This window comes from Lithobates pipiens, unplaced genomic scaffold (assembly GCF_037356315.1).
Source record: "Lithobates pipiens isolate NorthernLeopardFrog02 unplaced genomic scaffold, aLitPip1_a1.2 Scaffold_22, whole genome shotgun sequence".
NCBI classification, from domain to species: Eukaryota; Metazoa; Chordata; class Amphibia; order Anura; family Ranidae; genus Lithobates; species Lithobates pipiens.
Window position 1 is genome coordinate 15,403,776 of NW_027507784.1, and position 24,507 is coordinate 15,428,282.

The 24,507-nt window shown below is 45.2% G+C and overlaps 1 protein-coding gene across 1 annotated transcript in view; it reads left to right on the forward strand.

The window, feature by feature from the left end:
- Positions 1-23,070, forward strand: part of LOC143923335 (guanylate-binding protein 1-like) — a 55,700-nt gene extending 32,630 nt beyond the window's left edge. Inside the window, exons 10-13 of the mRNA XM_077446949.1 lie at positions 49-384; positions 11,462-11,588; positions 12,752-12,825; positions 22,656-23,070. Coding sequence (XP_077303075.1) covers positions 49-384; positions 11,462-11,588; positions 12,752-12,825; positions 22,656-22,939 — 821 coding nt within the window. The 3' untranslated portion in view covers positions 22,940-23,070. The remainder of the gene's footprint in view (positions 1-48; positions 385-11,461; positions 11,589-12,751; positions 12,826-22,655) is intronic.
- The last annotated feature ends 1,437 nt before the right edge of the window (positions 23,071-24,507 follow it).

The following is a 24,507-nucleotide window of genomic DNA, read 5'->3' on the forward strand; positions in this document are numbered from 1 at the left end:
TCAATGACCCAGAAGTGACTAGCGTTAAATATTATGTTGTGTTTTCAGCTAAGAAGCAGAAACAGCCAGAGGATGTATATCCCAAGGATTACAGTCAACTGACAAAGTACATCCAATCTTACCAGTTGCCTACTGGCCGGTTTGACCGGATTCTTATCCAACTTTTTGGTTTCACTGGCCATGGAAAGTCCTCCTTTGTGAATTCCTGCCTCTATATATTGGGCAATGGCCGCTTTCAGGACCAGGCAGGAGAAGGAGTGTCACACGGTGGGAAGACCATGGAGAGGAAAGCATATGAGCTCTCTGATGCAATCACTATTGTAGACAACCGTGGATTTGCAAAGCTTGATGCTCCTGAAGCTTGGGAAATCTATGCTCAATTATGTAAGTCTTTTATACAATTTTTCTACAACTGCAAAGTTTTTTTTAAGTTTTTTTTTTCTGCAAATGGTGATGATAGAAGAAACAACTCACTAGGAATTTATCATTTACACCTAATGCCGCGTACACACGAGCGGACTTTTCAACATCAAAGGTCCGACGGAACGATTCCGGCAGACCATTCGATCGTGTGTGGGCTGCAGCGGACTTTAGATTTGTAAAAATCCAACAGACTTTAGAAATGGAACATGTTTCAAATTTTTCCGCCGGAACTTCGCTGGACCCAGTTCCTACCGAGAAATCCGCTCGTGTGTATGCTAGTCCGATGGACAAAAACTGACGCTAGGGCAGCTATTGGCTACTGGCTATGAACTTCCTTATTCTAGTCCGGTCGTACGTCATCACGTTCGAATCCGTCGGACTTTGGTGTGATTGTGTGTGGCCCAGTCTGGTCATTCTGAAAGTCCGTCAGAACTCTGTCAGAACTCCGTCAGAACTCAGACGAAAGTCTGTCGGACCTAGTCCCTCGAAAAGTCCGGTCGTGTGTACGCGGCATTAGTCTTCCTGTATTTGAGGAACTGTAGTGCCCTCCTCAGGCTACTAGTTTAAATGTATTTCTTAGCTTCACTGTAGTGAATGGAGCAGTAATTGATTGTTTTGGTCTGTTCTGTGTTTCCTGAGCTTAGAGTTTCATTCCTTCCACCCAAAGAAGTTTCCAGAGTCTAGGGCAGGGAGATTCAATTGATTCCTAGGATGAGGCATCCAGAAGGTGGCTGGGGACGTATTAAATGTTTGGGAAACCTTGCCATAGTGTTTATTTCCCTTCAGGGAGAGTCCCAGTTTACTTGGGGCTGCTGTCCCTGGAGGCAGCTTTACTGTGACAAGAAATTGTAGTGTTGGGCCTCAGAAGCTGCTGGGCTGAAGGTCTGGAGAAGATTACTAAAGGACTACTTACTGGAGTGCACTGTTCTGAAGTCCTGGTCTGGAGAAAGAACTTTGTATCTCCCTCACTGAGGATCTTTTTGTGGATGCTGGGTGGCAGACAGCTCCTGGGACATTGTGAATAAAGACCTTGCTGTGGACAAACAGTTGTGCAAGTGCAAGAAGGGGACCAAGTGCCAGAAGCTGCTAAATTGCCTTGGGCTGCTGTTATAGGATTCTAGATTTACTGGCCATTTGCTGTTACTTCCAGGAAAGGCTGCTATTAGAAGATTAGTGAGGACTTTGTCTTCTCAGTATTGCCATTGATCATTTTGGAGTATCCTGTGACCCCAAACCCCACTCCCGTTAAAGTTCTTCAAAAATACTTTCTAAAAAGACATCCCCTAGTCCGAGTGAGTTATCAGTGTGCATGTGACTGTGCCTCTGTACTACTTTGGGAGAATCTGTCTATTTTCAGTGACCCCCTTCGGGGGGAAGCGCTACAGTACTACTTATTAACTCATACTGCAACTGTTTGCGAAGGTTCTCATCTATCCAGTTCATAGTACTATATACTGTATCTAGTGTAGTAGGTTCTTATGTGTCCAAGTCATGGTATATCTAGTCTAGTAGTTCTTATTTATCCAGGTCGTGGTATGTCTGATAGGTCCTTATGTATTGAAGTCATGATATAAAGTTTATAGTCTAATAAGTTTTTTTTGTATCTAGGTCGTATCTAGGTCATGGTGTCTAGTCCAGTAGGTTCTTTGGAATCCAGGTCATGGTATATCTAGTCTATAGGTTCTTATGTATCCAGATCATGGTATATCTAGTCTAGTAGGTTCTTCTGCATCTAGGTCATGGTATAGCTAGTCTAGTAGGTTCTTCTGTATCTAGGTCATGGTATAGCTAGTCTAGTAGGTTCTTCTGTATCTAGGTCATGGTATATCTAGTCTAGTAGGTTCTTATGTATCCAGATCATGGTATAGCTAGTCTAGTAGGTTCTTATGTATCCAGCTCATGGTATATCTAGTCTAGTAGGTTCTTCTGTATTTAGGTCATGGTATAGCTAGTCTAGTAGGTTCTTCTGTATCTAGGTCATGGTATAGCTAGTCTAGTAGGTTCTTATGTATCCAGGTCATGGTGTATCTAGTCTAGTAGGTTCTTCTGTATCTAGGTCATGGTATAGCTAGTCTAGTAGGTTCTTCTGTATTTAGGTCATGGTATAGCTAGTCTAGTAGGTTCTTCTGTATCTAGGTCATGGTATAGTTAGTCTAGTAGGTTCTTCTGTATCTAGGTCATGGTATAGCTAGTCTAGTAGGTTCTTCTGTATCTAGGTCATGGTATAGCTAGTGTAGTAGGTTCTTCTGTATCTAGGTCATGGTATAGCTAGTCTAGTAAGTTCTTCTGTATCTAGGTCATGGTATACCTAGTCTAGTAGGTTCTTATGTATCCAGGTCTAGTATGCCTAGTAGTAGTTAGTAACATTCAACTGGGCTTGTTCTGTAATGTTAGAGGCATTATCTTGGTAGCTTCCTCCCTTCAATACTGGAGGAAAGAAGTAACTTGGATAAGCTGTGAGATGTCTTCAACATTACAGAAGAAATTCTAGTTAAATCGGACAATTCATGCTGAAAGTATTTATTTATTTTCTTACGTCTGTTTACATATACTAAGATTTATGTACAGCTCAGCTTAATTTTTATATTTGTGCACAATTTCAATATACAGTATCTCTAGCCAAAACCTTTTGTTTCGGATATTGTAATGTAGGATTGGAATCCCCGGCAGGTCTTTATTACTTTTTAGTTTGATCTTCCAGGCCTCCTCATTAACATCTCTGTGTTTTCATGTTGCTCTGTGTCAAGCATTTTGGAAACGCGCTGAAAATGTGCATCACACTCGTGCTGCCATTAAATTTGAATGGAACCCCAAGTGTGGGTAGCGGACATGCATTTGCTGTGTACTTTGTTGCACGACAAACGGGCTGCAAACACCAAAGAACGTGGTAAAAATAGCACCATGCTCCTCTCCAAAAAAAAATTCAGGATCTTCTTTGGGGCGTTTGTCACAAATAGGGTGTATAGGCTCCCCTTTGTGCGACGTGCATTAACAAGTGAAAAAAAAAAAAAACATGAGTAGGAACACTACCGTAGTTCCCACTATAAGTAGGTGTGAATGCAGCCTCAGTATGAAATCTACGATGACTCTTATGGAACTAAGAAGGTTGACTGCGCTAACCCCTGTATAATATTATTAAATTACACCACCCCTGTTACACAGTGAATAAAATTATATGTTTTATATTAAATTATTATATTATTAATATTATTATTATATTATACAATTATATATTTTATATTATATTATATATAAATTATATATTTTATTATATATATATATTATTTTATATATATATATATATATATATATATATATATATATATATATATATATATATATATATACATATTTTATTTTATATATATATATATATATATATATATATATATATATAGAAAGGCCAGTATGGTGGCCTGAAATTATGGGAGGAGCCCGGTGGAGTATATAACCAGCCCGTTCGCCTATCCTCCTCGTCAGTTCCGGTGCGCGATATCTGATACGTCAGATATCAAGGACCGACTATCCTAGACCAGACGCAGTGAGCCTGTTCGTGAGTTCCCGCATTGTTCGTCTCCGTCTTGACAACTCGTCTTCCCGTTCATCAGCGTCCGTGGGTTTCGCCGTCGGAGTGTCGTCGTACCCATCGAATTTGTCGTTACACGTTGGGCCGGCTGTCGCAGGTAGGGCTTCGGCACCCCCTTTTCAGTTCATGTATTACAATGTCCCATCACATTCCATGAACTCACGAACCGCTCACTTCTTTTCAGTCGAATGTTTTCTGTGGCTCTCGTACTCATGTCACTGTTTCTACTTTCGATGTAGTCGTTATCACCTTTCGGCATGTTCGATCACGTCAGGCGATTCATTCGCAGGTACGGCATTCGAAACCGTTCGGCTCCCCGAGCATTTCTATTAGTATCGGTCGAATCGTTCGACTCACAGCCGACTGCTTGTTACGACAAAGCAAGCAGTCCGCACGTATCGGTTGGTCTGCCCCAGTTCGAATATATTTCATCATTCATGCAGTTATGTCATGTATCTCATTTCATCTCATTTCAAGTCATTTCAGTCCCAGTCATTTCTACCGTTTCAATCATTTCTGTCACTAGCCGCGCTCCGGCGCGAATCCTGTCGCACCTCTGGTGCACCGATTCGCTTTGAAGTGCCCCAGGGTTCGGCCTCATTTCTGTACATGCTCCAGAGACTGAGTCACTCGCAGGTTCACGCACGGTCCCTGATTCTTGTCTTTGTCATGGCATACCATTTCTGTCACTTATTACGCTCCAATTCGAATCCTGTCGCATTCTTCTATGCACCGATTCGTCCTGGTGTGCCCAGCTGCTACGCCTCATTTCGGTACATGCTCCAGAGACGGATTCTTTGTAACCTACAGTCCAGTCGTTGAATCCTGTCTCTGTCATGGGATATCATTTCTGTCACCTATTACACTCCAATTCAAATCCTGTCGCATTTTTTATGCACCGATTCGTTCTGGTGTGCCCAGCTGCTACGCCTCATTTCAGTACATGCTCCAGAGACGGATTCTTTATTGTTACCATCAGTCCAGTCATTGAATCTTGTCTCTGTCATGGGATATCATTTCTGTCACTTATTACGCTCCGATTCGAATCCTGTTGCATTTATTTATGCACCGATTCGTCCCGGTGTGCCCAGCTGCTACGCCTCATTTCAGTACATGCTCCAGAGACGGATTCTTTGTTGTAACCATCAGTCCAGTCGTTGAATCTTGTCTCTGTCATGGCATATCATTTCTGTCACTTATTACGCTCCAATTCGAATCCTGTCGCATTTTGTTTTTCTTATGCACTGATTCGTTCTGGTGTGCCCAGCTGCTACGCCTCATTTCAGTACGTGCTCCAAAGACAGGATTCATCTGTTTGGTTCATGGGCTCGTCCTCTGATTCTTGTCTTTGTCATGGGTTTTCATTTCATTTCACCTATCACGTTCCGGTACGAATAGTCACATCTGTGTACCAAATTCGTCTCGGCGTGCCCCAGGAATGGCCTCATTTCAGTACATGCTCCAGAATCCGTTTCGTGCTCGGTCGCAAGTTGTGGCATGGCGATCTGGATCTCTGTCATGGCAGGTTCTCTCATTTCACTGTCACATACCGCTTCCCGGTTTGGGTCCAGTTGATTCTTCAATGTTTGGACGCCTACCGGGGGCCTTGCTCCTCGGCCTCATTTCATTATAAGTTGCCTCGGAAGGGAAACACAGCTTCGTTTAGGCGTGTCTCGCTGTTTTCTCCTCATACAAGCGTAGACTTCTTGCAATCGTTGCAAACACACATCCAAGCGTAGACTTCTTGCAATCATGGCAAGCACGCATCCAGACATAGACTTCTCGCAATCATTGCAAGCACACATTCGAGCATAGACCTCTGGCACTCATTGCAAGCATGCATTCGAGCATAGACCTCTTGCAATCATTGCAAGCACGCATTCGAGCATAGACCTCTTGCGATCATCGCAAGCACACATTTGAGCATAGACCTCTTGCACTCATTACAAGCACGCACTCGAGCGTAGACCTCTTGCAATCATGGCAAGCACGCATTCGAGCATAGACCTCTTGCAATCGTTGCAAGCAGATGTCCAGGCACAACTCATGGCAATCATTGTTGGCAGGCACTTCTGGCTGCTCGATAGATTGCTTTGGGGAAAACCTGGATACCTTCCTAAATGTACGTTGTATTACGGGGTACTTATATTTATAGATATAGTTGATCCAGGGAAAAATCCGATTGCCTCTCGAGGGGTCAGGAAGGAATTTTTCCCCTGCTGTAGCAGATTGGGCTATGCTCTGTTGGGGGTTTTTTGCCTTCCTCTGGATCAGCTGCGGGCGTAGAATTGGGTGTGTCAGGTTGTGTGATACCTTATTTATTTTGATTTGTGGTGGGACTGGATGGACTTCTGTCTTTCCGGCCTGGCTACCCATGTGACCTACCATAATTCCTTGCAATCGTTGCAAGCACGAGTCCTGGCATAACTCCTTGCATTAGTTGCAGGCACGCATCCTAGCATAACATCTGGCAATCATAGCAAGCACGCATCCTGGGTAACATCTTGCAATCATCGCAAGCACGCGTCCAAACATACATTCAAGCACAACTCCTGCAGTCTTCGCAGTGCACATGCGGTAACACAAATGGCTCACAGTCACTACGTACACATCTCCAGTGACAGACTCCCGGGCAATTGTCGCAAGCACACGTTTAACACACTTTTGGTCATGCCAAGGCTCGCGGCTTAGCATAACTTCTTGCAATCATTCGTTGGCAAGCACGTTCTCAGTGGCACACGAACCGGCTACACGTCATTTTCAGCAGCACTTAATTGGCCACTCGTCTCTTGTGGCTTTTCTTACAAACCACTCACTGTTGTCTGCCTACCCGTCTCTTCCTTAGGACAGTTGAGTTCAACTTCCGTCCCGCACCAGGATCATGTTGACACACGCAACTGGCTTCTTCCTGTAGCACGCCCAGGCTATTTCTAGCCAGCGTTCAGCATTTCTTATCCTTACAGTGCACGGAGAGCCATCTGTCATTCGGCCCGTACAGCAAGATCCCCACTACAAGGCATCCAGAGGCATCAGCCCATAGCCAACGGCAAACGCTCGCCCATCACAACTACCATCTTTAGGGGCATATAATATCCTCGCATATTCCCCAGTCTAGTCATCCAAAAGACACCTACAGTCCCTACACGGCATGTCGAGTTTCGCTATGCGCATCATCCCTCAGGGTCGCGCCTTTGTGTCACGCCTATTGGTCTTACTGTCCCTCTCACAGGATCCAGAGCAAGTCCTCAGCCGGGTTCCCGCGGCAATAGCAGTCCCTGCTATGCGGGAGGAATTCCTATCGTCTGGGAATGGCGTCTCCCTGTTCATTCCCTCCGTGTCTTCCCTTTCTCCCCAGGTGATGACCGACGCAGTGGCCTCCACGGGCTTGCGGCTGTTTTTGGCCACCTCTGGCTCGCAGCTCCCTGGCCTCCCCAGTTACTGGCAATTCCTGGCTGCGCCAAGGCGTCCTCTCTGTTGATTATGTCCTTCCTACGTCGACTGGTCCAGCTCTTGTTGTTGTTTCAGTTCAACATCCGCTGTTCCTTTATCCCCGGTAAATTCAATCAGGCAGCGGACGCCCTCTCCCGCTTTAACCTTGTCTCGTTTTCGATCAGGTACCCGGAGCCGGACCAACATCAGCAGCTATCCCGGACTGGTCTCGACTGACCCTGGATTAGCCCCTCACCTCCTAGCGGCTACCCAACTCATTGATCACTCCCTTTCCCGCAATACCCTCAAGGCCTATCAATCAGCCTGGAGGGCCTTTAACCGCTTAATCACGTATCACAGCACAGAGACGTCCCGTGTCAAGCAAGTCATAGCCTTCTTTTCCTACTGCCACTCGCAGTTGGCGTTATCCTTTAATACGATCTGGCTATACCTGACCGGTATAACATTTCACCTCCCTCCAGGACCCTACCGTACCCTCCTTATTTTACCACGCCGTTCAGGCTGTTATGCGCGGTATCCAGAAGCGCCAGCCGATGGCCGGCACCAAATGACTGCCTATCACAGGAGACGTTTTAGAAATATGTCAGATATCCTGGCCACTTCACCTTTTCGGTCTCCACATTAGTGTCATTTACGGGCGGCCGTGCACCCGGCCTTCTGCGGCTTCTTGCGGCCGGGCGGGTTTACTGGTAGTGGCCTCACAGCACGCATGCTGTGCAGGCGCCACCTGGTCCGATTCAAAGACCATTTCGTCTTACACTTGGCAGTCTCCAAGACACAGCAGCTTGGCTCGGGTACGGACATTCACTTCTATAAGTCCAACAACCGCTGGTACCCGGTCGCCATTCTCGCCCGCTTGTTGCCCCTTTTGGCTGATCAACCAGGAACTAGTACGCTTCTGCCATTTAACACTAAGCCTCTGAACGCTGCCCGCTTTATGGAACATCTCAGGATACTCCTGGGTATCCTTCACCTCTATCCTACTCACTACTCCGGACATTCATTCCGTATCGGAGCAGCTTCAACAGCATCCCGCCAAGGGGTCCCGGACCACATTATCAAGAAGTTGGGCAGATGGAGGTCCACCTGTTTCGCCCGCTACATACCCAATCCGCTGGTGGAGATGGCCCAGGCCTTTGTCGAGCTCACCCAGTAACAAACTTGAATCAATAAAATGCAACCCCTACCTGAATGTTTTTGCCCCCTTATTTTGGTATACCGTACGTCAGACCAGGGCACACTTTCAGGTCCATTTCAAGTAAGCGAGTTTATGTTAACCTTGTTTGTCATCCTTATCCGTATCGGTCAGAGGGCTCTGGACCATAAATATATATATATGACAGTGAAAGAAATAAAAAAATATATGTATACCACTATATTCTAGTATGCAGATTACCAGTGCCTTATCGCTTACAATATTTAAAAATCGATCATTAAATGATGCGCCAAAACAACATCACAAAAAAAAACTTTTCCCAATCAATATAGAAAATTATTTTAAAAAAATTTTATTTTTTTATTATTATTTTTTTTAAATTATTTTCTGTATTGATTGGGAAAAGATTTTTTTGTGGTGTTGTTTTGGCGCATCATTTAATGATCAATGTTTAGATATTGTAAGCGATAAGGCACTGGTAATCTGCATACTAGAATATAGTGGTATACATATATATTTTTTTTTTTCCACTGTCTTATGTATATGTATGTATATATATATATATATATATATATATATATATATATATATATATATATATATATATATATATATAATTGTATTCACTGTCTAACAGGGGTGGTGTCATTTAATAATATTATATTGGGGTTTGCGCAGTCATCCTTCTTTATTCCATATTTTTCACTCCACCCAAAGGTGGAATGCATTTTTGACAGCAGCAAACTATTAGACAGGTTCTATATATATATTTTGTGGTATTTTTTGCACCGGCGGCTCACATATTTTATACGATAACTCTTAACCTTAAAAGGATGCATTGGTCAGAATCTTGGAGGTATAGGAGAAAAGTAACAACATGCTGAAGACCTAGAGCTCATTTTCTTGTTATTATTATATAAATATAAAGTATACCCTTCATCGCTCCAACTTTTTACAAGGAATTGGCTTTTGCTGTTGTCTGTGTTTTTCTTGCTGTAACAGAACGTTGATACAATTTCTCGATTTGTACAACGTGTTAAAGTGTTTGTAAACCCACTTTTTAGACTTCTACCTATAGGTAAGCCTTATTCTAGGCTTAGCTATAGGTAGTGGAAATATCTCCCAAACGTGCGCCGTTTAGGAGATACTTCACTTGTAGTCTGCCGAAAATTCCCACGGCGTATGCGCGGGGGGGGAGAAACGTAACTAAGTGTAAGTTCCTTCCCTAGCCTGTGCTGTTAATGTGCAGGAGTGACGTCACGCGGTTCCGGCAAATCACAGAGCCGGAGTCCACGGCCCGGAAGGAAGAGGCGCCAGAAGATGGAAGCTGCCTACACAGGGAACATCGCTGGAATCTTTTGCAGGTAAGTGGCACATAATGGGCTAGTATGCATACTAGCCCATTGTGTTTTCATTTGCAGGCTTTGCAGCAAGAAAAAGAGGAAGTAAAACCCATTTAAGACAATGTGTCAGACAAATATGATAAGTATGATAACTACTTATCCCTAGCTGGTATAAAAAGTAAAAACAACCTAAAGTGGGCTTAAACTCAGAAAAGTAAAGAGGTTATAAAGGCTGAAGGTTTTTTTACCTTCATGCATTCTATGCATGAAGGTAAAGAACCTCCTCTGTGCAGCATCCCCCCCTAATGCCGCATACATACGATCAGTCCGCCGGACAACACGCTGGACCTTGCAGGGGGGGTCCTCCGGACTTTCCGAACGAGCGGGCTGGCCCACACATGACCAGACTTTTCCGGTGGACTAGGTCCGGCGGACAATCTACCGGACTATGGCGGGGGTCCGCTGGACTCTTGAAATGAATGGACTTCCCCCCACACGGAGTAAAGTCCGTTCATTTTGAACGTGACTCCAGGTAGACGGGACTAGCGAAGGAAGTCAATGTCGCCACCTCCATCGGCGAGATTGACACCTTGCTAGCCCCGTCACCTGGTATGGATTTAAAGGGGAACCCCTATGCCGAAAAAACGGCGTGGGGGTCCCCCCTAAAGGCCATAGCAGACCCTTATCCGAGCACACAGCCCGGCCGGTCAGGAAAGGGGGTGGGGACGAGCGAGCGCCCCCCCTCCTGAGCCATACCAGGTTGCGTGCCCTCAACATGGGGGGGGGTGCTTTGGGGAAGGGGGGGCCCGCCGGAGCCCACACACAGGCGGATTATCCACTGGACCAAGTCCGCCAGATAATCTGATTGTGTGTACGTGGCATTAGACTTACCTGAGCCTCATCTTGATCCAGCGATGGGCACGAGAGCCTCAGCTCTACGGGGACTCTCCCGCCAGTGAGGAGAGACAGGGGGCAGGGCCTAGCCATGTCTCTGTGTGTGAATGGACACACAGAGTCAGAGTGATTAGCCCTTGGTATCTTATTGGACACAACTTCTACCATGTAGGTTCTCTTTCAATTTTTACTCTTTTAGAGTTCCTTTTAAATGTCAACCAGTCATTTCTTTGTTTGTTTTGGTATTCCTTATTGATTACTCACAAACCAGAATCGATGAATAGGTTAGGGAATTTATTTATATATATAAAAAAAAATGCGGGGATGCCTTAAACAAAATCACAAATACACACTGTATTGTATGCAATGTATTTATTTCTGATGATCATCAGCTCCATCTAGTGACCCTAATGCAGTTTATTCCTGAAATACCCCAATCATTAAAATCCTCATTATGGCCACTAGATGGAGCTGTCAGGAAATAAACAAATTAGACAAATTGTTGTGATTATTTATGATGGTTGTCTGAAAGCTTGGGACATTCCTACAGCAAATATTTTATATATAAATCCTTCTGTGTTCTCTTATTGTTGTTTTTTATTCCTATAGGTAATTTTGCACCTTTAAATAAGAAGGTGAATTGGGATAAAAGCATCAAGATGCGAAATGATCTTCTAACACAAAAATCTAAGGAAAAGAAAATTCCCCATCTCATTGTTCCTGTTCTTGTATACAGGTAGGCTTCTGTTAGTGAGAAATCAAACAGAAAATGTATTTGTTTTTTTTGGGGAGGAAATTGTACTGTGAACTTTTTCCTTAATGCGTTTTAATAATTTTATGCATAGAATTGTTATTTTAAATTCACCTACTATAGATGTCTGAAGGAAAAACTTTCCCATGGGACTTTTTTTTTAGAGTTGTGCCAAAAAAAGTTGATACTACATTACATAAAATATACAAGGCTTTCATTCCATATTCAAGTTAAAAATAGACAAGATGAACAATACGTATATCATAGTATAGAATTAAAAAAGAAAACGGTATATTTCCACATTAAGGCAACATTGCACAAAAAGACAGGTAAAGAGACACTAGACTTAAGATAAAGTCTAGTGTCTCTTTACCTGTCTTTTACATTTACTTTGTGGGAGCCATTTTTTTTGGACATTGAAGGACACCGTGGTTGCTATGGTGCCATTGTCTTATGCCGCGTGCACACGACCGGACTTTCTGGCAGACTAGGTCCGACGGTCTTCCCGACAGACTTTCGCTGGAGTTCCGACAGACTTTCCGAATGAACGGACTTGGCCACATACAAGCACACCAAAGTCCGATGGATTTGAAGGCGATTACGTACGACCGGACTAGAATAAGGAAGTTCATAGCCAATAGCCAATAGCTGCCCTAGCTTCGGTTTTCGTCCGTCGGAACTAGCATACAGACGTGCGGATTTCTCCATAGGAACTGGGTCCGGTGGAAAAATTTGAAACATGTTCTATTTCTAATGTCCTTCAGATTTTTGGACAGCAAAGGTCCGATGTAGCCCACACACGATCGGATTGTCCGACGGATTCGTTCCGTTGGACCTTTGCTGTCAAAGACCGGTCATGTGTACACAGCATAAGAAACCACAGCCCTGAACAGGAAGCTGTCATTCGTTTGAGGCGATAGTAATACTGCCACTAAAAAATGACTTCCTGCACAGCCTGAGGTTCATAACAGCGGGCAGGAAAACAGGCCATTTTGGTTCATTTACCGAAGTGCCAAGAGCTGGCATTTGGGGCGAGCCCTAACTTGCCCCACGTTTACACCCCACCCCTACTAGTCACAGGTTTTAATCTGTATCTACATTGGTGAATTCTAGTCGTAGTCTATAACTGCTCTGCCTTGCTCTTACAGCTCTGAACACATTCTCAGCAAGGAGGATTTCACCCTCATCAAAGATTTCCTGAAACAAGCCCAAAAGTTGACTGGTAAGTGCAATACTACATTTGTAGCAGCAGTTATTTATCATTAACTGCTTAAGGGCCGAGCCTCTTTTTTTAGATGTGTTGTTTAACCGGTTCCCGACCGGCGCACGCCGATGTACATCGGCAGAATGGCACGGGCAGGCAAATGGGCGTACCTGTACGTCCCTTTTAATATGCCGCCCTGCCATCGTGAGCGTGCCGCCGGCAGTGCGCTCCGGTCGGGACCCCCGTGAGTCCGGTCGCGGGTCCCTCGGACTCGATTGCCGCGGCATACCCACGATCGTCTCACGGGGCGGCTGAACGGAGAAATGCTGTTGTAAACAGCATTTTCCCATTCTGCCTAGCAACTAGTGATGCTGATCTCTGCTCCATGTGATTGGAGCAGAGATCAGTGTTCAATAAATGAAAGCCCAGCCCCCCCCCCCACAGTTAGTAACACACCCCTAGGAACACTTAACCCCTACACTGCCACCCACTGGTTAACCCCTTCACTGCCAGTGTAATTTACACAGGAATCACTGCATTTGTATAGCAGTGATTGCTGTATAAATGACAATGGTCCCAAAAATGTGTCAAAAATGTCCAATGTGTCCCCCACAATGTCACAGTCACAATAACAATCGCTGATCGCCGCCATTACTAGTAAAAAAAATTATTAATAAAAATGCCATAAAACTATCCCCTATTTTGTAAACGCTATAACTTTTGCGCAAACCAATCAATAATTTCTTTTTTTTTTTTTACCCAAAATATGTAGAAGAATACGTATCGGCCTAAACTGAGGGAAATTTTTTTTTTTTTATATATTTTTGGGGGATATTTATTATAACAAAAAGTAAAAAACAATGCGTTTTTTTCAAAATTGTCGCTTTATTTTTGTTTATAGCGCAAAAAATAAAAAACGCAGAGGTGATCAAATAGCACCAAAAGAAAGCTCTATTTGTGGGAAAAAAAGGACGTCAATTTTGTTTGGGAGCCACGTCGCATGAGTGCGCAATTTTCAGTTAAAGCGACGCAGTGCCGAGTCGCAAAAAGTGGTCTGGTCTTTGACCAGCAAAATGGTCCGGGGGCTGAAGTGGTTACAAGTTGAAAACTGATTTTTTTTGCTATAAAATGACTTAGAACCCCAAACATTATACATTTTTTTCTAACACTCTAGAAAATAAAATGGCGGTCGTTGCAATACTCTCTGTCACACCGTATTTGCGCAGCGGTCTTACAAGCGCACTTTTTTTGGAAAAAAATCCCTTTTTTTGAATAAAAATCAAGACAACAGTAAAGTTAGCCCAATTTTTTTTTTTATTGTGAAAGATAATGTTATGCCGAGTAAATTGATACCCAACATGCCACGCTTCAAAATTGCGCCCACTCGTGGAATGGCGACAAACTTTTACCCTTAAAAATCTCCATAGGTGACGTTTAAAAAATTCTGCAGGTTGCATGTTTTAAGTTACAGAGGAGGAATATGGCTAGAATTATTGCTCTCGCTCCACCGATCGCGGTGGTGTGGTTTGAACACTATTTTCAAGTGCGGGCGCTACTCACGTATGCGTTTGCTTCTGCACGTGAGCTCGGTGGGACGGAGCGTGTTTAAAATGGTTGTATAGTCAATTTTTTTACTTTTACCTACAGGAAAGCCTATAATAAGGCTTACCTGTAGGTAAAAAAAAAATATCTCCTAAACCTGTGCGGTTTAGGAGATATTCCCCTCGCTATGCGCCGCTGACTGCAGCGGTGCATGCGCACAAGGGGATTCTCGGCTGAAAGCCCGGCAGACGCCGGACCCTACCAGGATGAAATCTCCCGCGTGCATGCGCGGGAGTGACGATATCGTGGCTCCGGCCACTCACAGCGCCGGATCCGCAAAACCCAGAAGAAACGCAGAGGGAGCATGTCAGCTCCCTCGGCATGGATCGGGCCAGATGTCGGGGCCTCATTCTAAGGTAAGTATTTCATAATGAGCTAGTATGCGGTGCATAATAGCTCATTATGCCTTTTTCTTTTGCGGCGGATTCGGCGGATTTATTTTTTTACTTCTGCAGAGACCACTCTTATTGGAAACCGGTTATGGTAGCTAGCTGCTGCCATAGCAACAATATCCCCCTTACAAAGTAAGGACGTATATCGCCGTGCGGCGGTCCGGAAGTGGTTAATTCCTAAGGACCCTTTCACACAGGCGATCGGGTCCTCCTGTGTCAGTTTTTCAGGTGGACCTGATTGGACCCTCTATTCACCTCTATGGACTGTTTACACACGCCTACCTAAAATTCGATCCGGTACGCTAAAATAAACTAAGGAGGATCTGTCCCCCTCCATCTAGAAAGATTGGATTGGAGAGCAGTCAGGTGTAAATGGACAGCGGAGTCCGTTTACGCCCAGCCACCTGTAGAGCAGAGTGGGCTCTGTCCATGTCCACGCTGCATAAACTGAGTGGACCTGAACAGGGCCGTTTTTAAGGCAGGGCAAAAGGGGCAGCTGCCCTGGGCCCTGTCATTGTTGTGGGGCCCAATTAGCTGACTCATACGTGCCAACTATCCCAGTTTAAATTCCCTCGTGCCTTGAGGTTTTAGTCCTGTGCTGTGTCCCGATATCTCAGTGTGAAGTGCTGCTACTAATGCTGCCCAGCTCTGCCCTATTGTTGTGTACAGACGACTCACCTGCAGACCCTGTGTTTACATGTAAATTACCGGCATTCATATGTAAATAGCGGTGGCATTCATATGTAAATAGCGGTGGCATTCATATGTATAATAGGGGTGGCCGGCAGCATTGATATGTTTATCATGCCCCCCGAGATCATATCCACAGTAATCTCTAGCAACCAATCAACAAGCAGAAATCATGTGCTGTAACCTCTAGTAACTAATCAGTGAGCCGTAATGTGTGCTGTAACCTCTAGCAACCAATCAGTGAGCGGTAATGATACACTGTAACCTCTGGCAACCAATTGCAATAGCTGCCTGATCTGATTCAGTAAACCGATTTTGAGTCTAGCTGCTATTTAGTGTATGTCTCAGAGCAGGTGGAGAGCGAAACTGCATGGGGGGGGGGGGGGGGGCAAGAAAAGTTTTGCCCAGGGTTCAATAAGTATTAAAGACAGCCCTGGACCTGAACCTGTCATCCACCCCACTCTGCTCAGCGGGAGATCGTCTCACAGAACCCTTACTGATCTTGGTGGAGCCTGCACTACTGTATGTGGAAGGGGCCTAAGATACAAATGTCAGCCAAAGTAGTGAACGGGGCTCTTTATTAGTCAGGATGGATTGGTTTACTTGATAATATGGTCCCAGACACTTCTGACCAATCACAGGAGCCCAAGCCGTTGTTTAATGTCAACATTCTTCTTGAACATTTTTCTGCAAGTTCTTTGTTAGGCACAAGGTGAACATCTTGCCAAGCTGAACAAGGTACAACCTAGGAATCAAGTTAGCCCTTGTACACACGATCGGAAATTACGACAACCAAATCCGTCGGATTTTGTCCGAAACTGTTGCATACACACGGTCGGACGAAGTTGTCAGGAAATCCGATCGTTCAGAACGTGATGACGTTATTTCGTTACGATGGGACTACGTTCAGGCTAGTAGCCAATAGCTTTGATCTAGGAATTTGATCTGAGCATGCGTGGCACTTTGTCCGATCGGAATTCTCTACACATGATCGGAGTATGTCCGATCGGAGCATTTTTTCGGAAAATATTTCCGGCAAGTTGGAAAATTTGGTCCGACGGATATTCCGACGGAAACAGTCCGATGCATACCACACACAGTCGGAATATCCGACAAAACGCTCCGATCGGACACATTCCGACAGAATCTCCGACCGTGTGTACAAAGCAAGTACAATAAAACCTAGGATTGTGAATAACTTGGTCTGCGAGCGTTTTATAAAACAAGCAAAATTTGTTTTATAAATTTGAACTTGATAAACGAGCGAGGTCTTGCAGTGAGTAGGGTCACACCCCATTTTAGTCAATGAAAGCTGTCTTAAAGAGGAAGTAAACTTCTATTGATTATTTGTACCTATAGGTAAGCTTATAATAAAGGCTTACCTATAGGTACTGTAAATATCTCCTAAACATGCGTTGTTTAAGAGATATTTGCTGTATTTATTGGTGTATAACATGCACTTTTCCCCCTTAAAATCAGGGGAAATCGCAGATGCGCATTATACGCCGATCCCTGCTGTCTCTGAGGGAAGAGGACAGCAGCGCGCAGGCGCACTGAGCACGGCACCGTCAACGACGAAGATGCCACGCGTGTCGGCTCCCGTGCACATGCGCGGGAGTGCCGTCATCGCGGCTTCGCTGAATGACAGCGGTGGAGCAGCGAGACCCCACCAAGAAGATGGATGCGCCGGACTACAGGGGACAGCGGTGACATCGCTGGCTCCTGTGTCAGGTAAGTGACACATAATGGGCTACTATGCGATGCGATGCGATGCATAGTAGTCCATTATGCTTTACCTTTGCAGGCAGTGGCGGAACTACCACCATAGCAACACATGCAGGCGCTATGGGGCCCGCAGTCAAGTGGGGCCCGGTGAGGACAGGCGCCGCGGCTCTACGGGTGGTCTGCGGGCGGCTCCGCGGGTGAGAGTGGGCGGTCCGCAGGTAGTCCGCGGCTCCGCGGGTGGTCCGTGATCAGCTCCGCGGGTGAGAGCGGGCGGTCCGCGGGTGGTCCGCGGGTGGCTCCGCGGGTGAGAGCGGGCGGTCAGAGGCTCCACGGGTGATAGTGGGAGGCGGAAGAGAGTGGCTGGTCCGCTGGTGAGAGAGTGGGTGTGAGCGGGCTGGCCAACCAGGGAGCTGACGGGCGGGGGAGCATAGAGATGACATCATCTCTCGCCGCCCTGCATCCCTGCAGTGCAGTTCCCCCCTCACTGTGCAGGCAGCCAGGAAGCAGAGAGATGACATTATCTCTCTGCTGCCTGACTGATAATCTGCTGCCTGACTCTGTGACACAGCAGGAAAGTGGCAGAGCAAGTGACAATCCATAATGTGTGGCAGGCGACGTGGCAAGTGACAAACCGGGACGTGGCAAGTGACAATCCGTAACGTGTGGCAGGTGACGTGGCAAGTGAAAATCCATGACGTGGCAAATGACAATCCATAATGTGTGGCAGGCAACGTGGCAAGTGACAACCATGGACGTGGCAAGTGACAATCCATAACGTGTGGCAGGTGACATGGCAAGTGACAACCTGGATGTGGCAAGTGACAATCCATAACATGTGGCAAGTGAAAATCCGTGACGTGACAAGTGACAATCCGTAATGTGTGGCAGGTGACGTGGCAAGTGACAACCCGGGACGTGCAAGTGACAATCCATAATGTGTGGCAAGTGACAATCTAGGATGTGGCAAGTGACAATCTGTAATGACGTGGCAAGTAACAATCCGTAATGTGTGGCAGGTGACGTGGCAAGTGACAACCTGGATGTGGCAAGTGACAATCCGTAACGTGGCAGGGGACGTGGCAAGTGAAAATCCGTGACGTGGCAAGTGACATTCCGTAATGTGTGGCAGGTGACGTGGCAAGTGACAATCCGTAATGTGTGGCAGGTGACGTGGCAAGTGACAACCCGGGACGTGGCAAGTGACAATCTAGGACGTGGCAAGTGACAATCCGTAATGTGTGGCAGGTAACGTGGCAAGTGACAATCCGGGACGTGGCAAGTGGACAATCCGCAACATGTGGCAGGTGACATTCTGCAACGTGTGACAAGTGACAATCTGCATCTGGTGGCAGGCGACGTGGCAAGTGGACAATCCGCAACGTGTAGCAGGTGATGTGACAAGTGACAAGCCTTAATGTGTGGCAAGTGACAATCCAGGACGTGGCAAGTGACAATCCATGATGTGTGGCAAGTGAAAATCCAGGACGTGGCAAGTGACAATCCAGGACGTGGCAAGTGACAATCCATAATGTGTGGCAGGTGACTTGGCAAGTGACAATCTGTGATGTGGCAAGTGGACAATCCGCAACATGTGGTAGGTGACATTCCGCAACGTGTGACAAGTTACAATCTGCATCTGGTGGCAGGCGATGATGGCAAGTGACACGCTCAGGGATCCCACTGATTTTGCATTATGGTGAGTTGAACTATTTCATTTTATATAACAGAACAGAAATTGGTTAGAAGGCCTGGAGGTCAGCAATGTGTTCCCTTCAGGGGCTGCATACAGTATACATCAAAATTAATATAATCTGTTGCCTGGGTACTGTGCCACATGGGTGTGGTAGTCTGTTGTTCAATGGCATTAGTTCATTTTTTTTTTTTGGTGGGGGGGGGGGTCCATACAACATTTTGCTATGGGGCCCTGTGATTTCTAGTTACGCCCTTGTTTGCAGGGAATGAAAGAGGAAGTAAACTCATCAGGGTTTACTTCCTCTTTAAAGAAGCTCAATAAAAACGTGCACAAGAGCACAAAAAAAGCTGAAATAAAAGCTCAAACACCTGTTAAAGCAGCTTTTTTTTTGAGCTGCGATATGCATGAGCTCTAAGTCGGATCCTGATCTGAATTGATATGATTTGGATCCGACATTACAGGAAGATTACCCAAGAATTCCCTGAAGTTGCCTCAAATTTGCCTTGAAGTCACATTTCTATAATCTTTTTATATGTACTATACACAGAAGGACAAATGCTTGTGGAACAAATCACCTGAGTTTCCATTATTTCTTATGGGGGAATTCGCTTTGCTATACGAGTGCTTTGTATTACAAGCACTATTCTGGAACGAACTATGCTTCCAATCCAAGGTTTTTACTGTATATGGTTTGTGCACAGAATAAGAGTATTCAATACTCATTAATGAGTACTGGGAGTTGTGCTTTTTTATTGGTCAGTGAGCAAATGTTTGTTAGATATGATTCATCAATCATATATATATATACTGCATATACCGTATTTATCAGTAAATAATCAGGAGAAAATTGTGTGTGCGTGTTATACACCGATCGGCTGCCTCAGAGGGGAAGGAGGGAACAAGCGCCGCCGAAATAGACCGAGCCGGATCTCCTGTGTACTTGACTTCACTCCAAGGGGTGGGACTGGGCGGGACTGGGCGGGACTGCGAGCCGAGTACACAGGAGATCCGACTCTGTCTATTTCTGCAATAACAAGACTGCAGGTGGTCACTGATCACAATGCAATCATAGGCAAGGCTGCAGATGGGCACTGATAATGCTGCAATGATGGGCAAGGCTGCACATGGGCACAGATCATGCTTTAATGATGGGCAAGGCTGCAGATGGGCACTGATTAGGCTGCAATGATGGGCAAGGCTGAAGATGGGCACTGTTCATTCTGCAATGATGGGCAAGGCTGCAGATGAGCACTGATCATGCTGCAATGATGGGCAAGGCTGCAGATGGGCACTGATCATGCTGCAATGATGGGCAAGGCTGCAGATGGGCACTGTTCATGCTGCAATGATGGGCAAGGCTGCAGATGAGCACTGATCATGCTACAATGATGGGCAAGGCTGCAGATGGGCACTGTTCATGCTGCAATGATGGGCAAGGCTGCAGATGGGCACTGTTCATGCTGCAATGATGGGCAAGGCTGCAGATGGGCACTGATCATGCTGCAATGATGGGCAAGGCTGCAGATGGGCACCGATCGGGCTGTAATAATGGGCAATGGTGAGACTGCAGATGGGCAATGGAGAGGCTTTAGATGGGCACTGATAAGACTGCATTGATGGGCACTGACCCTTATTTTGCTTCTAAATTCTTTATTTACCTACTGACGTCCAGTCAGAAGGAGAAGGCCTGTCACCCGGGCACGGCGCCTCTCGGATCGGCAGGAGGGCTCTGTGATTGGCCCTCCTGATCACATGACGGCCGTGTCCAATCACAGCAGTCATGTGATGTAAACAAACAGCCGGTTGCTAGGCAATAGGCTCTCCTCTCCTCACGCGGAAGTCGTCGCTGAGGAGAGGAGAGCGGATCGCTGCAGCCGGCTGGTGATCAGTGAGTATGAGCTGTTTTTTACAGCTTTTTACTCACTGATCACCAGTCTAGTGTAAAACACACAGTGTAAACACACATGTCTCCACACATGTCCCCACAATACACATGTCCCCACATAATAAAAACACCTGTCCCCCACATATATAACAATAAAATCACATGTCCCAATGATTATCTGCACACACATGTCCGTGATCACCTGCACACATCTGTACGTGATCATTTGCGTACATCTGTCAGTGATCACACAAACCAATTATTATACACTTAATGGAATTTTTTTTTTTACCAAAAACATGTAGCAGAATACATTTTGGCTTCAATTTATTACAAAATTTGATTTTATTGGATTTCTTTTAAAATAGAAAGAAGAAAATATTGTTTTGTTTTTTTTCCAAATTTCCGCTATTTTTTCACTTATATCGCAAAAAATAAAAAACGGAGTCGCGAATAAATACCACCAAAAGAAAGCTCTATTTGTGAAAACAAAATGATAAAAAATGTAATTTGGGTACAGAGTAGCATGACCGCGCAATTGTCATTGAAAGTGCGAGAGAGCGCTGAAAGCTGAAAATTGGGCTAGGAAGGAAGGGGGCAAAAGTGCCCCCCGGTATTGTAGTGGTTAAAATGTAAGTTTTTTTTCCTGAAACTTCCCTCTTAAAATTAACCCCCCTAGCGGTAATCCCGGGTCTGGCTCGGGTTAGGAATTTACTGATAGGAGCGGTAACCCCCGAGCCAGACTCGGGATCACATCGCTGGATACAGGGGAGGACACAGGGAGAGTTACTTACCTTGTCCCCTGGATCCAGCGATGTCCTCTGCGCTGTGTGATCGAGCCGTCCGCCGCTTGATTCACAGTGCCAAATGCCGCCGAGCTCCGTTCCCTGCGGCATTACGGCGCACGGGAGCGGAGAACGGCGGCAAATTCAAAAAAGTAAAAAGACACAAAACACACACAGTACTGTAAGATTACAGATTACCGTGCTGTATTAAAAATGACACACCCCCTTTGTCCCTAGTGGTCTGTGCAGTGCCCTGCATGCACTTTTATATTATAAATACTGTTTTTTTCTGCCTGGAATTTGGAGATTGTCCATAGCAACCAAAAAGTGTCCCTTTTTCAGTGTTTTAGGATTTGATTACATTATTAAATAATTTTTATCATTCTTTATTATTTTATAAACTTTATCATACCCGGGATGTCTGCTAGACTCTGGTTTGAAGAGATTTAAAGAGGAAGTAAACCCTGATGAGTTTACTTCCTCTTTCATTCCCTGCAAAGGCAAAGCATAACTATGCATCGCATAGTAGCCCATTATGTGTCACTTACCTGACACAGGAGCCAGCGAAGTCACCGCTGTCCCCTGTAGTCCGCCGCATCCATCTTGCTGGTGGCGTCTCGCAGCTCCGCCGCTGTCATTCGGCGGAGCCGCGATGACGTCACTCCCGCGCATGCGCACGGGAGCCGACACGCGCGGCAGATCCATTGTTGGAAATGCCGCGCTCAGTGCGCCTGCGCGTCGCTGTCTACGGCGCATGCGCCGTAGACAGCGGTGCCTGTCTTCAGGCAAATATCTCCTAAACCGTATAGGTTTAGGAGATATTTCTTGGACCTTCAGGTAAGCCTTAATCTAGGCTTACCTGTAGGTCAAAGTGGTTTGTAAGGGTTTACAACCACTTTAAGAGAGTTATTCCTAAGAATTACAGGACTACAATATAAAACGCCAAATTTCCATGAAAAATAATTGTACCGCTTTCAGCACCTAAAACCAGACTGAATTATACCGCCAGGGAGGCTACAGTGCGTGTTATACGCCGATAAATACGGTATTTACTAAGTGGATCTTATTTCCTGCAGGTGTTCTTCCCTTCATTATTCTCACCAAATGCAGAACAGAATCCGAGTTGAGAAATGAATTTACCCGGATGGGGATGGAGAACATCTACTGTATAGAAAATTACACCGTTTCCGACCATTTGGCAGTGAAGGAGAAGCACCTCGTCCTTCTAAACGTCCTCAGAGACATCCTGCTTTGTGTAAACTTCCACTTACAGGAGTGCGTCAACTTCCAGACCCAGCAACACGAGTGGACGAGCTTCCTGAAGAAGATGGCTCATGAGAGTCCAACTAATCAGACTTAAAGGAACTCTCCATCTTTAATTACATTTCAATCCATTTCATTTCACCTCAAAATGTTGCCAGTACCAACTGTGTTCAATGATCTAAATTCCTAGACAACATTTCATGGAGCTGACAGATAAAATAATAGTTTTTTTTTTTATTCTGGGGAGGGGGGGGGGGGGTGTTCCCTGCATTGGATGTGAGGATGCTGAGGGACAGTCCACTGATGGAGAATGAAGGAGCGCTATCTGCTGGGAGAGCGGAGAATCAGGTGAGTAAAAGTGCTTTTTTTTTTTCCATTCCTTATGCCGGCCATACACGGTTCGAATTTCGAAAGAATTTTCTTTAGAAAATCGTATCTAAGAATTTTCGTATGAATTTCGCACCATTAGTGGGGCGGCAGCAACAGCCGATTTTCGTGCGGAAATAAAATTTGAGGAATCGGACATGTTGGAAATTTTTTGAAAAACGAACGATTTTCTAATCAATGATGGGAGAATCGTGCGAGAAATGTAATAATAAAAGAAAATTTACGGAGATAAAAGAAAATTTATGGAGAGAAAAGAAGATTCCCGGCCAAGAAAATTCTTTTCTGTAGCAACATGAGGTGAAATTGAAGGCTTGGTCGTCCGAATTTCGAAAATCAATGGTGGCGTCATCGCATCACAAAAAAAACGAATTTTCTGATTTTGAAAAGAAAATTCGTTCGAAATTCAACCATGTATGGCCTGCATTAGAGATGTACAGTTGACCATTGGAGTGTAGGCTCAGCTTCTCTGCCAGAGTTATTCCCCGTACACGCAATCGGATTTTCCGGCAACAAATGTTGGACGTGAGCTTGTTGGCTGAAAGTCCTACCGTTTGTAGGCTCCATCGAACATTTGCTGTCAGACTTTCCGCCAACAAATGTTTGATAGCAGGTTCTCAAATTTTCCGCCAACAAAACTTTGCTGTCAGAATTTCCGATTGTGTGTGCACAAGTTTCACGCATGCTCGGAATCAAGCAGAAGGAGCCGCACTGGCTATTGAACTTCCTTTTAAGCTTGTCGTACGTCTTGTACGTCACCACGTTCCCCGCGTTCGTAATTGTTGGCCAACATTTGTGTGCAAGACAAGTTGGAGCCAACACCCTTCGAACAAAAATCCAAGATTTTGTTGTCGGGAAAGTCCGAAGGTGTGTACGGGGCATTAGGCTTTAAGCATCATTCATCATCCATCATATTTCTCAATAATTTCCCATTATCAATCAATCATCATCAGTCATCGATCTATCCATCGATCCTCATGATTTTTAGACTTGTGCACAACGGAAAATTTCATTTAGTTTCGGTTCGTTGTCATTCGTAAAATACATCATTTCGTTCTGTTATATTCGTTATGTTACGTTAATACGTTTTCGGGTAATTCGTTATTATTCGTAGAGTGTCGAATTCATTGGTTCGTATTCGTTGAAATTCGCTATTTATGTATGTATAGACATTCGTGATAATGATTCGTAGTTTGGAAAGTCGTTTGTTTATTGAATCTTTTAACACACACAATGACAACGTCTCTTCTCCTCGGCTCCAATACAATACAACACAACACC